Below are 13,402 nucleotides of genomic sequence, written 5' to 3'. Positions count from 1 at the left end.
GCCTTCTTGCACTTATAACCCATAATGCAATGCACGCACGACTCCCTCTCCATCTGCACGCGCCCCACCCACCCGCACATGCGTGGCAAAGACCCAAAAGTCAGCTGGCCGGCGGGAGGCACGCGTGCAGGTGTGGTGGAGCTGAGCTGGGGCGATGGCTCGTGTGCCCTCAGGGTGGGCTTTGCATGCCACAGGTTTGCCATCACGGGTTTAGCGCATAAGCAAAGTTAGATCTCAATATATGCACGCAAACCCTGCTGTTTCCCCTTCTCCTGCCGCCTCCCCCCCCCTTTGACCATTGTTCGGTGTCCATTAGCATTTGAATTTGGTGTTTTGGTAAGTAGGCTGAAGCGACGGCAGAGCTGACCAGGGGTTTGTCTTGTCGGCATCCCATCAGTGCGGGCCCTTTTCTTGAGTTTGCTTTGTTTTATTTTAACGCGAGTGGGACTCTCCGGGGCAGGGATTAAACGACACCGATGCAAGGTATTTCTACATTTTCATGCGTGGCTGATTTGCCCGATAATACGCACTCAATTTGGAAGCCGCAAAGGAGCCGGAATTCATTACGATTAACCTTTGGGGTCAGCGTGGCTAATGTAGCCTTGATCCCATCTATTTTTCATCCAATCTCAGACCGGTATTGTTCCGTTAGTGCAAGGATGCGTCCAGTTAAAAATAATCCTTCCTCCGGAATGATGAAATAATTTGCTCTGTGGAGTTAAAAGAATTCACTCTTTCTTGCCTTTTTTTCCCCCCCATAAGAGCTGAACAACCATTACCCCTGCGTGTTTGGCCTCTGTTTCTTTCCATGAACATCGATGGTGTCTTAAAATGTCACTGAAGATTTAAGATCAGTACCAGGCGGGAACCAGGTAACCAGGAGCAAACACCACACTCCTGAGCACTGATGTTGTTACCTACTCAGGTAATGAAACGTCTGCAACCACACAACCAAGCTCAGAGAGCACCAAGGATTCCAAGGCCACTAATAACAGAACAACACAGTTGGAAGGGAACATGGAGGTCCTCTAGTCCAACCTCCTGCTGAAGCAGGAAACCTTATGCCGCTTCAGACAAATGGCTGTCCAATCTCTTCTTAAAAGCTTCCGGTGTTGGAACATTCACAACTTCTGGTGGCAAGCCGTTCCTCTGGTTGATTGTTCTCCTTGTCGGGAAATTTCTCCTTATTTCTAAGTTGCTCCTCTCCTTGATAAGCTTCCATCTATTGCTTCTTCGTTTTGTTTTCCAGTGCTTTGGAAAAATAAGCTGAGCCCTTTTCCTTTGTAGCAGCCCTTCACATATTGCTATTGTGTCGATTTCCAAAGATTCTTCAGAATCCTGTGGCTGCATTCAGACATAAAACTAACTGGGATTTCACGTTGCAGTAGAGTTAGCCTTCTAAACTTTGGTTTACGCATACTGACCCCTTCCATCTTTCTGAAGGCTGGTGGAGGAAATGGAAAATTTCTGCTTTAACATATTGCCAGTATGTGAATCTGGACACCCAGAGCAGTTGACTTTATTTAATTCTACTGCATAGTGTAATATTAATGCGGTATCAGGGAGTTTCAATTCAATTGCATAGAATGTGTGTTTTTGTTTTATTTTTAAGAGTTTTCTTATGTATGATGTATACTGAAGATGGCATTTAATTTCGTTGTACGAGGTGCAGTGACAATAAAGTAAACTGACTTGACTAACATATTACTACAGTTACTCTGTTCCTTGGTGTGATACAAGTTGACTATAAATGTAACCTTTAAGAAAAGTTTATATGGAACTTCAAATCCAAAACTTCGTAGCACCAAGAGCTATTAAGAGGGGCTTACATATATACCAGAGCTATTTCGTCTAGGAATGATGAAAACAAAATATGAAAAAAAAACATATATTATTTTTACATATGACAACGGTGGCAAGATTGGCATTTGCACAATGTTGGAGAAGCTCAAATAGATCCTCTGAAGAGTTAATAATTAGAAAAATATTTGGATTGCGCCGAGATGGGCAAAATGAGACTTTGAATTGAAAGGACGGATGGATTTGGATTTTTATGTAATATGGGAGAAATGGTATAATTGGGTCGAAAATAGGAAAAAAGGGGAAATAACAGTAAGAATTAGAAATTCTAATTAGAATTAGTAATATAATTTAGTAAAATTATATAGAGTATAGGAGAACACTAATGGGACGATACGTAAATGGTCACAGTCATGCACAAGAGTTGAATGAAAATTGTTTAATTGTTAAAATTCAATAAAATTTATATTAAAAAAGAATAAGAGGGGCTTACTTGAGTCAGAGTTTTTACTTCTCAGGTGTCAAAATGGGAGGGCGAAACCAGCATCCAATGTTTTGTGTAACAAATCTTTTTTTTTTTCTCCACACTCCCCTCCCTAAAGGTATGACTGGTACCAAACCGATTCTCATGTCATTGTAACCATCATGATGAAACATGTGAAGCAAGATGACGTAAACATAACCTTCTCGGAGAGAGAGGTAATTTAGGCACCCCATTTTGAAGTTCAGAACTGAACCAAAAGTTGTTTTTTGCAGGCTAGGATAGGAGGAAATGATGCTTTAGTTGTTGCTATGATATTCTGCTGTTCTCTGCCAGTATTTAATTGCAAAAAAAAAAAGAATAGTTATCACTAGTGATATTGTATATTTTGAGGGTTCTACAGTTTGCTACTTTATATTGTAACTTGAAGGAATGAAAACAGAACACTGGAGAAAGAAACGGTATCGTTTCTCAGTTTACGTATTTATAATTTTGGATTGGTTGCTACACTTTAATCTCAAATATATCTAAAACATTTCCTAACAATCTGACCTATAACTTTCTGGTGCCTAAAAATATAAATCTTCGGTTGATTTCCTATCCTTTTTTCTTTTGAAATTCTTATGTCTGAGTACATTAACAGTTTCCAGGGAAGATTATTTGAATTCATTGTTTCTGAATGGGTAAAATGAAGATGAGGAAATCCACTTTACTAATTGCTGGATTCTGATATGTTGTCTTGTCTCAACAGCTAAATGCATCACTGAAGCTTTCCTCTGAGGAGAACTACAAGCTAAAACTTCATCTTCTTCATTCCATAGTCCCAGAGCAAAGTTTATTTAAAGTTCTTTCAACTAAGGTAATTTTTTTTCAAAGGAACAATTATTTTTGCCACCTCCAGTTCCCATTTTTATCCTGCCTAAGTGGACAGGGGTAGGTCTTGTCATTCTTGTCCTTGTCTGGGCAAGCATATGTCCAATCAAATAGCCACCATTACTTCTTATTTTCTAAGAAAATTTGGTTCTTGGGCATTTTTGGATATAAGAAACACCCTAGAGCAGGTGTCAGCAACCTGCAACTCCAGAGCTGCGTGTGGCTCTTTGACCCCTCTCCTGCATCTCCCTGCTGACCTGGTCACGCGACCTGCTCTCCGCCCTGAGACACTGGCCCAACCCGGCTGTGGCTGTCACCAACCTCGCTAACAGTCTGAACAGCCTGGAAATAATTCCAATAATATAATTCCAGAGCTTTTGATTTGCTGAACACAAAATAGTTGAGTCTCACAGTAGTTGAAGTGGCACCAGCCCATCTCAGCAGATCCTTGAGAAGGACTTGATAACTTTGATGTGGCCCGAGGGCTAATCAATCAATGAATCAGTAAATGTAAATGATTTGATAGATGGAGAAGAATACCAGATCCAGTGTAAACATTCAGCTGACTGTGCAATGAAACAAAAAAAAAATAGCTTTTTTTTTGAAGACTGTCCTTACTTTGAAGAGCATTAAATTATAATTTTGGGCTCAGTTGTCATAAGTTAAGGACTACCTGTAGAACTGGGTCATAGGCCTTTCTCCGGAACTGTTCATGTTTCAAGAAAAGTGTTTTTTGTTTTTAAAACTTAAAAAAAAAATCTTTTAAACTTGTGTGCCGCAATTAGTTAACTTTGAAGCCTGTGAAAATGACAAGTTTTCATGTTGTCAATTTTTTCCCGGCGACAGTTCTTAGGAAGATTGGGAGAGACATTTATAGAATAAAAAAAATAATAATCATGCTCTGTTCTTTAATTTGTCAAAATGAATATGCTGCATTGCTTTTTTAAACAAACAATTCCCAAGGCATAAAATGTGCAGCCTGGAGATTCAGCAGGATTGTTTGCTAATCTGATTGGGGAAAAAAAAAATAGTATTTGTCTTTTTGGAGTCAGTTTTGCTTTCTTTCTTTTTTTTTTTAACAAGTGAGAAAACGGACGTATGATACCACAACTGGGATATCACAAATGATAATGAGATTACATTAACTCTTCTTAATGAGCACAGGGTTTTTTTTTGCTTGTTTGTTGCGAGAGGATCTAATTGGCGATGAAAAATGCGAGCGCTTTGTCTGCTGTCACAATAAACAATTTACTTGCTGTTTTTAATATTGCGAAGAGCGTAATGGATTAGGGATAGCTTCTGAAAACCTCCGTTTGCTTCCAGGGGGAGGGGAATCTGGTTGAGAAAACAGCCTTTATTTTATTCTCTTTTTAATTGGAGCTCTCTCAAAGCTTGAGAAAATGCTTAGATGCAGCTTTTCCCCTTTTTTCATCGGTATCTACGCCAAGACATATTTCTTCTTTCTGAGCAGCAACTCAAAAAATAACCCAAGAATGAGTGAGAGACTTGCTGCGTTATTCTAGGGTTCTTGATAGAATGTAATCACTGCTAATTTTCAGATTTATGCTTTAAGTTTCTATTGTGTATTGTAATCCTGGTGGATTTATGATTATGTTACTTTAGTGGAGAAGGAAAAAAGATTTCAGTGAAGCTGAAGAAGCTTGTTGGGTGAGAGACGAAACATCTTAAAATCCCCCCCCCCCCAAAAGTCTAGTTGCCTCTTGAAAAGGCACTTTTGGGACAATTAATGACCTGGATGACTGAGAATCTCCAGAGACGTTTAGCTATGCAAGAGCTGAAGAAGCTTCTTGGATGAGAAGCGAAACGTCTTCAAAGAAAAACCAGAAAGTCCAGGGGCCTCTTTTTTAAAAAAAATTTGCATTTATATCCCGCCCTTCTCCGAAGACTCAGGGTGCCTTACATTGTGTTAAGCAATAGTCTTCATCCATTTGTATATTATATACAAAGTCAACTTTATTGCCCCCAACAATCTGGGTCCTCATTTTACCTACCTTATAAAGGATGGAAGGCTGAGTCAACCTTGGGCCTGGTGGGACTTGAACTTGCAGTAATTGCAAGCAGCTGTGTTAATGACAGACTTAGTCTGCTGAGCCACCAGAGGCCCCTTGAAAAAGCACCTTTGGGATTCATTGAAGGATTTTTTAAATTGTGAACTAAATGTCTTCCTCTAGATTTGGGGGCCCCCAAACTTTTCAGTTCATTGACCTCTCCCATGAAGTTTCAGATAGTTCATTGACCCCAAACACGAAAATAATTTAATAAACACCACATTAACTAATAGTTCTCCAAATAATAAGCTAGTACTAATAGTAATGGGTGCCTCGGGTACAATTCCCAAACAACTGGAGCACCATTTAAACACCATGGGCATTGACAAATTCATCATCAGTCAATTGCAAAAGGAAGCTTGACTTCTTGGGAAGAGCTTACATCCTAAGAGGAGAGCTTTAACGCCATTAAACATCAACGTGAAAAGGACTCGATAGGCGGACAAAGGTGTCAAATTCAACCTGAACGTCTGGCTAATTATGCAACGAACCATCATAATAATGCTGACCTCTTGGATAGTCTCTTGTCAATCTTAAGGGTTGATATTGACCACTTTGGGGAAGATTTTTCTGTAGCTAAAGGATCGATATTTCATCCACGCATTTTGTGTCCTTCATTGATTTTTCTCTCTCTTCTTTTCACTACATTGCTGTTAAGTTAGAACAGGAACGATGATGCTGGTTTGGGCAAAAAGAAATTCCAGCTTATACCATAGATAAAACTCAGAACATTGTTAGGTGGCTAGCTAAAACTGGCCTAAGAAACTGAGCACATTGTAGTGTTTGATTTTAAAGCAGGGGTCTCCAACCTTGGTCCCTTTAAGACTTGTGGACTTCAACTCCCAGAGTCCCTCAGCCAGCAAAGCTGGCTGAGGAACTCTGGGAGTTGAAGTCCACAAGTCTTAAAGGGACCAAGGCTGGAGACCCCTGTTTTAAAGAGCATAGTTTTTTAAAAAATTACCCTTTTTATTCTTTCCAACCCAATGGAAAGCGCTTGGGGACTGCGTCCGTGTATCAGTCTGTCGTGAGGATAACTCTTTGGAAACGGGTCAGAACGATGCAAAATTTGATGTTGCTGTAGGAGAGAAGCCAGCTAGCAAGAAACCAACATGCCTGATCAGGCTGGAAGTTGCAAAGAAAACTGGGGCGGGGGGAAAAACATTTGAACAGTGGTGGGATGAGGCTAACCGTTCGTTCTGATTTGAAGCAGGATATCTAAGTAGTTCGTTGGAAAATGTGCTTTAATAATTAGCATTGACTGAGATGCTCTTGTTTCTGAAGTGGAAAAGATCTTTGGGTCACTGTTGGAACAAGGCCTTTTGGTCTCTTCCAGAACCAGCTAGTCTTGTAGACTGAGCAGTCAATATATTTCAATATTATCTCCTATCCTGTATTCCCGTGAATGAAAAACATTTTTTTTAATTGCAAGGGGGATTTAAAAATATGTTCACTTTCGAATATTTTAATTTTAGGGGTAGGAGAATCGTGTTGGAATCTCTCGTTACTAAAGGCAAACAAATTAAAAGGCTGCATGCCATGTATCGCTTTTGATAAATACAGAAAACTTGGAACTCTGATTTTGCCTGATTCTTAAAATTGCAAAGCGCAGATTTAAACCTAACTACATTTTCTTTGCTGTCCCTGAGCTCTTCTTTTCTAGCTCTACCAAGAACATTTCATATCTCATCTTAACTCTTTTCATCAAGCTGTGCTTTTCAGCTTTCCATTCATCACAAAAGGACCTTAAAAAGCCACAGACCCAGTTTTGAAAGGCATTGGCAGCAAGTAAATTGTTTGCGTGCAGCAAATAGTTCATAAAAGAATAATTTGCTGTAGGCTATAAGAGCGTCTGGGTATTTGAAGATGTTCACCCAGTGTATTCCTTCTTGTTCAAGGGATCCATCATTAGTATAACCTTGAAGTTTGTCCGTAACTTAAGTTCTTACGGTGAATAAGTTTTTAAACTGAAGCAGTTTTAAATTTTCTGATCAGCTGTCTGGGGAAGTTTTGATAAAATATTCAGCGCAGCGTTCATTTGCTTCGTGGACTCCTGGGTGTATTGGATTGTTTTAGAGCTGCTGTTGCTGTGCTATCCAATAAAAGGATTCTCAGGTAGCTTGCCAAACCAAATTTATTTATTCTTTTTAACTACTGGATAAAACAGTTCATATAGTGACAGTTCAAAGTTACAAGGCCATTGAAAAAAGTGACTGATGACATTATTCACAGTTACAACCATTGCAACATCTCCTTGATCACATGATCAAAATTCAGAGGCTTGGCAACTGGCATGTACTTACGACGGTTGCAGTGTCCCGGGGTCACATGATCCCCTTCAGCAACCTTCTAACAAGTGAAGTCAATGGGGAAGCCAGGTTCATTTAAAAACCAGGTTACTAATTTATCAACAGCAATGATTCATGTAACAACTGTGTTAAGGAAGGTGGTAAAAGTCCCTTAACAAATGTCTCACTTAACGACAGAAATTTGGGGCTCAATTATGATCGTAAGCTGAGGACTACCTCTATATGTCACCCATCTCGCTATCCAGAGTTTCAGCCACATGGAAACCTGCCAGTTGCTTGTCAAGATCTTGATGGATTATTTGAAGGTTCTTTGCACACATCATCCCCAAATCCAAAGTTACAAGCATTCTCCTGTATTTTTTTAAAAAATCAGGAAGCTTAACTGCTCAATGGGAAAGATCCTGAAATTTGCCAGTTCTTAACAGTGTGAACGGAGGTCTAATTCAGGCTATTTTGTGAAAGGCAGACTAGGACTCACAATATTGCTCTTACTGTATTCCTATTTTCTTCTTGAAGTTAAAAGAGAAAATTGGCCAAACTACATTTAAAAAACAAACACACACCTCAATGTTTTGGCTGATCGAAATTTCCCTTCGTATTTGTCACAAACACTAATCTTCTCAAAAGGGTTAATCTATTAAATGCTTTTCTTTTCCTCTTCCTACAGATTGAGATAAAAATGAAGAAACCAGAAATTATACGATGGGAGAAATTAGAAGGACAAGAGAATTCTGATACACAAACAGGTGTACCAGGTTTGTGTTAGCATGTTGACTAACAAATAATCTTGGATTGAACGTTGGCATCAGGAGAGGGTTGGGTAGATTTACAGACTGATCTGATGGAACCATCTAGTGTCTTTCCACGTTTAAATTTCCTGCCTATGTTTCCTTTTGCGTCGGTCAGGATTCTTCATTAAAACCAACCTTGGTGTTGATCAATTCACAAAGTCACGATTGCTTCTCTCATTAAGCAAAGCTGGTCATAGATCTACAGTTCCTGGAGGCATTGTAAAAAGTTGGATTTTAGTGCTCTGCATAACAACAAGAGAGAGAGAGAGAGAGAGAGAGAGAAACAGCTGGGTCCAGTGCCTGACGCATGGATGTGCACAAGGCAGAGGAGAGGAGAGCAGCGGAAATCTATGGGCCGGTCCTTGGGATAGAAGAGCCACCGCTGCTAGTGAAACCCCACCCTAGCTCTGGGGATAAAAGGCAGGGGGCGGAGATGAATAGATGTGACAGAAAGCTATTCATCTCCTGGACGGATGGACTTGTTAGCCTGCAGTGAGAGAGAAACTTTTTGCTGGGGCTGTCGGCGCTCCTAATAAAGGAATCTTTGAGTTCACTTCAGAGGGTTTGTCGTGTTTGGAGAGCTGGGTCAGAACCAATACCTAGGCTAGGCTTTCCCCAGACTCTTAGGATAATTCCAGGAGAATAAAATTATGAGGTTCTATCACAGGGGTCTCCAAATTTGTCAACTTTAAGATTAGTGGACTTCAACTCCCAGAATTCCCCAGCCAGAATTCTGGAAGTTGAAGTCCACAGGTCTTAAAGTTGCCAATTTTGGAGGCCCCTGTTCTGTCACAAACAAAGAACATGTAATTTATAGCATCAAAGCAAGATATACAGGGCAGAGTGATAAAAAAAAAGGCACGTGTTGGAACTCAATTTTGCAAAGTTTTTTTTAAAAAAAACGGATCCAATTTTTTTCCATTTAGCCTCAAAATGGATGATTGCTAAAGAGAAATATCTCAGTGGATACGTACGGGATACCATACTTTATCCTTAAAAGTTGAGACATGGGATTGATATTACCTGCTTTAATTTGTTTTGCAGCTTCAAACCCCACGCATCACTATCCATCATCTTCACACCACACAAAGAACTGGGATAAATTGGTGGTGCAAATCAAGGAAGAAGAGCAGAGTGAAAAATTGGAAGGCGACGCAGCTTTGAACAAACTTTTCCAACAAATCTATTCGGATGGCACAGATGAAGTGAAACGTGCCATGAACAAATCATTTGTAAGATATATTTTTTTCTTCTTCTTTTCTCTTTGCCCTGTGAATTTCGAGTTGGGTTGATCACTTTGCAAATATAAACTGATTTTAGAATTTGAGAGAGAAATAACCTGTGGCAAAGGCCTTTCTGTTAGGAAAAGACAGACTTCATCAAACACAGACTAACACAGTTGGAAGGGACTTTGGAGGTCATCTAGTCCAACCCCCTGCTTGAGCAGGAGAGTCTATATTTTTTACTTCTGTATTATTCCTTTCTTTCCTGCATCAGCTAGAAATTTTCTGAACCGATTGCAGTTGTGGGAATTATTGGAGTCTTGTCCTGAGTGCCTTCCTCATGTCTTCAGAAATCGATTGCTGATGTTACAAAACCTGACTTTGGTTCACCGAAGGCTCATCTATTATTTAATTCTTTTGCAGATGGAATCGGGCGGGACGGTGTTGAGCACAAATTGGTCGGACGTAGGTAAAAGAAAAGTAGAAGTCAATCCTCCAGAAGACATGGAATGGAAGAAGTTCTGATCGTGGTTCGTGGAACCCTGTTATATGTGGACGCAGAAGTCTTGAGGATGAAGCCCCGAATGCTGGTTCAGAAGATGATCCCTTTTTCCTATCTTGACCTACTGCAGCCAAACCTCTTCATGAAAATATTTAAGAGCTGTAATCAGGAATGAGAGCTCTTGCTGCTGTTTCCATGAAGGTGTTTTTTTTTAAGAAGGATTCGAACCCAGTCCTTGGCTCTCTTGGTGATGCATTTGGAGAATTAAGAAGGTGTTTAATTGGACTATTTAGGATTAATTGCCTTATTAAATAACACTCAATCCCTGTAATTTATTTGCTCTAGCGATATTGGGGTGAACACACGTTTTTGGCTGTAGTGTTGAAGATTGTTTGGCTTAACTTTGCTTACAAATAAAATTGTAAATATATAACTTTTACTTAAAGAAGTCGGGCTCCTTTTGTTTGTTGAGCAGTTGTCAAGTGCAAGTTGTCATTGTGAGATTTAGTGAGCTGTGATAAGGAAGCTTCTGCATGATAACATTAAGGTTCATGCTACACTTTTCTATTAATAATAATAAAAAAAATAGACTGCTGTGTGAGCATTATAATACTTAACTTAGAATGGAGTTATAATTTGATGCCGTAAAATCAGGGCAACAGATTGTTTAAAGCATACACACATCATCACACAAGGTGGTGTACTCATATACTGACAGTAATTAGCACTGGGAACTCTTGTCGTTAAGCAATGCGGTTAAAAGGAGCACGGTGGCTCAAGTGGTTGGAGCGCTTGGCAGGAGGTTAGCGAGCCCGCGTTTGAGACCCAGAGTTGCCGTGGGGCGCGGTTGAGCTCCCGTCCATGGCTCAAAACTCCTGTCGAGGACATAAAAGGACTCTGCAATTCCTTGCACCCAGGGCAAGGGTGATGTCACTGGCTAATCCTTTCAACCCGGAAGTGCCTCGGTGCTTCTGATGCGTGTGATTATACGTGTTAAGGAAGGATTTCACGTGACCACATCTACCAGATTCCTACCATTAACTTCGCTTGTGGGGAAATAAAGGAACGTCCCAAGCCACGATGAAAGTCAGGAAGACAAGATGCTGTGTGAACTTTGTAATTGCCAGCAAGGTGCCAAAGGCCCAGGGCACAATCGCACAAATCCAGGAACGTTGCCCTGACCGTAAACATGAGATCCAGGCATAACATCTTGTCAGGGTTCAGTCATGAGCCTCGAGCCGAGCTTCAAAAGCAATCCAGTTATTGGACACATCCCCAAATGAAGCCAACTCTTGACCCCACGTAATTTTGTTCCATTTTACGACCTTGCTTGCTACAGTTGTGAAGTGAATCACCACGGTTGCTTTCCCATTGACTTTGCTTGTTAGAAGGTCACAAAAGGGGGTCACGTGACCCCCGGGACGCTGCAACCTGCATAAGTACATGCCAGTTGCCAAGCCTCGGAATTTTGATCACGTGAGCTGCAACCGTCGTATGTGTGAAAAACGATCATGAGTCACTTTTTTTCAGCGACGTTCTAACTTCGAACGGTCACTAGATGAACTGTTATAAGTCAAGGATTACCTGTATTTGTTTTTTTACATAATATTTTCTTTTTCCAAAATTAAACACTAGAAATCTCTCTTGGGCCATGGAGATACATAGAATGAATGGTGCTAAAATTTCAGAACTTGTGTTTTGTTGTGCAGGGCTTTAAGAGACAATGGGTGAACTCATCTTACGTAGAATGAAACAAAACAGCTTTTTCACTTTTTTTAAAAAAATCATTTAAATCAGGCTGATCCATCCTTCCTTCCTCCCTCCCTCCCTCCCTCCCTCCCTCCCTTTCCCACCAAATTCCTTCCTTCCTCCCTCCCTCCCTCCCTTTCCCACCAAATCCATCCCTCCCTCCCTTCCTTCCTTCCTTCCTTCCTTCCTCCCTCCCTTCCTCCTTTCCCATCAAATTCATTCCTTCCTCCCTCCCTCCCATCAAATTCCTTCCTTCCTTCCTTCCTCCTCCCTTTCCCATCAAATTCCTTCCTTCCTTCTTTCCTCCCTCCCTTTCCCATCAAATTCCTTCCTTCCTTCCTCCCTCCCTCCCTCCCTCCCTTTCCCATCAAATTCCTTCCTTCCTTCTTTCCTCCCTCCCTCCCTTTCCCATCAAATTCCTTCCTTCCTTCCTTCCTTCCTTCCTTCCTTCCTTCCTTCCTTCCTTCCTTCCTTCCTTCCTTCCTTCCTTCCTTCCTTCCTTCCTTCCTTCCTTCCAAGCCAGTATTTTGAAGGTTTGGTTTCCATGCGGTTGCAAGAAACACAGGGAAACCGCATTCAAAACCCCCTTCTCCGGTGCCTTCTGCTTGCCCTTGGTAATAAAATAATGTTGTATTTTCTCGGTAGCAGTAGAGGGAGCTGAGCACTAAATCAAAACATGGGTGTACCGAGGCCAGTGAAAAACTCCCATTTTCCTTTGACAAAAGACGAGAAATGAAATGTAAAAATAAAAGCAGAACTAAAGCTCATTCTGTGTTGGAGAAGCTTTTTCATAAGCGTAAAAAAAAACTAAAAAAAACAAACTAGGGCAATCTTTGCTAAGATGCAACTCCGGCTATCAACCGTTATGCTAAATCCTCGTGTATACTGTATTTTTGGTCATAGAATACAGCAAAATCAAGATATTGGTGGCTGCGGAGTCTTCCCCAAAGAGATTTTAATGGCTTTTGCTGATCCCATAACCCCATTTTTAATTTTCAGTGCTTTTCTTTCGTCCTTTCATTTCTGGCAGCAGTTCAGAGAGAAAAGGAGTAGGGAAATTAGTTCTTTTCCAGCTTTGTAATGATCCGGTCCTATCTGAATAAGACCAGAAAGGAGTTTTTTTTCTTAGGTTTTAATTCATCCCTCTCTACATCGTGGGGGGAAAAAAAATAGTCTCGGGGAACTAACAATCTTAACAGGAGCAAATGTTCACGCTTATTTTGTTCAGCTAAGGGTGTGTAACGGGCTGAATTTCACTTAACAAGGAATTTGTGTGTTGGAAAATTTATGGTGCTCAGAAGCAATACTTAAGGTAGCCAGGGGGATAGAATCAAGATCACGTGAAGTGTTAATACCACTTTATAATGCCTTGGTAAGGCCACACTTGGAATATTGCATTCAGTTTTGGTTGCCATGATGTAAAAAAGATATTGAGACTCTAGAAAGAATGCAGAGAAGAGCAACAAAGATGATTTGGGGACTGGAGGCTAAAACATATGAAGAACGGTTGCAGGAACTCGGTATGTCTAGTTTGATGAAAAGAAGGACTGGGGTGACATGATAGCAGGGTTCCAGTATCTCAGGGGTTGCCACAAAGAACAGGGAGTC

At 40.6% G+C, this 13,402-nt stretch overlaps 1 protein-coding gene across 1 annotated transcript in view; it reads left to right on the top strand.

Annotated features, from left to right (window-relative positions):
- Nucleotides 1–10,484, top strand: part of SUGT1 (SGT1 homolog, MIS12 kinetochore complex assembly cochaperone) — a 35,911-nt gene extending 25,427 nt beyond the window's left edge. The window contains exons 9-13 of the mRNA XM_058185576.1: nt 2,403–2,499; nt 3,033–3,140; nt 8,197–8,284; nt 9,365–9,552; nt 9,967–10,484. Of these exons, the coding sequence (XP_058041559.1) occupies nt 2,403–2,499; nt 3,033–3,140; nt 8,197–8,284; nt 9,365–9,552; nt 9,967–10,068 (583 nt within the window). The 3' untranslated portion in view covers nt 10,069–10,484. The remainder of the gene's footprint in view (nt 1–2,402; nt 2,500–3,032; nt 3,141–8,196; nt 8,285–9,364; nt 9,553–9,966) is intronic.
- The last annotated feature ends 2,918 nt before the right edge of the window (nt 10,485–13,402 follow it).

Source organism: Ahaetulla prasina, chromosome 5 (genome assembly GCF_028640845.1).
Source record: "Ahaetulla prasina isolate Xishuangbanna chromosome 5, ASM2864084v1, whole genome shotgun sequence".
Taxonomy (NCBI): domain Eukaryota; kingdom Metazoa; phylum Chordata; class Lepidosauria; order Squamata; family Colubridae; genus Ahaetulla; species Ahaetulla prasina.
This window is presented reverse-complemented; position numbering and strand designations above follow the sequence as displayed.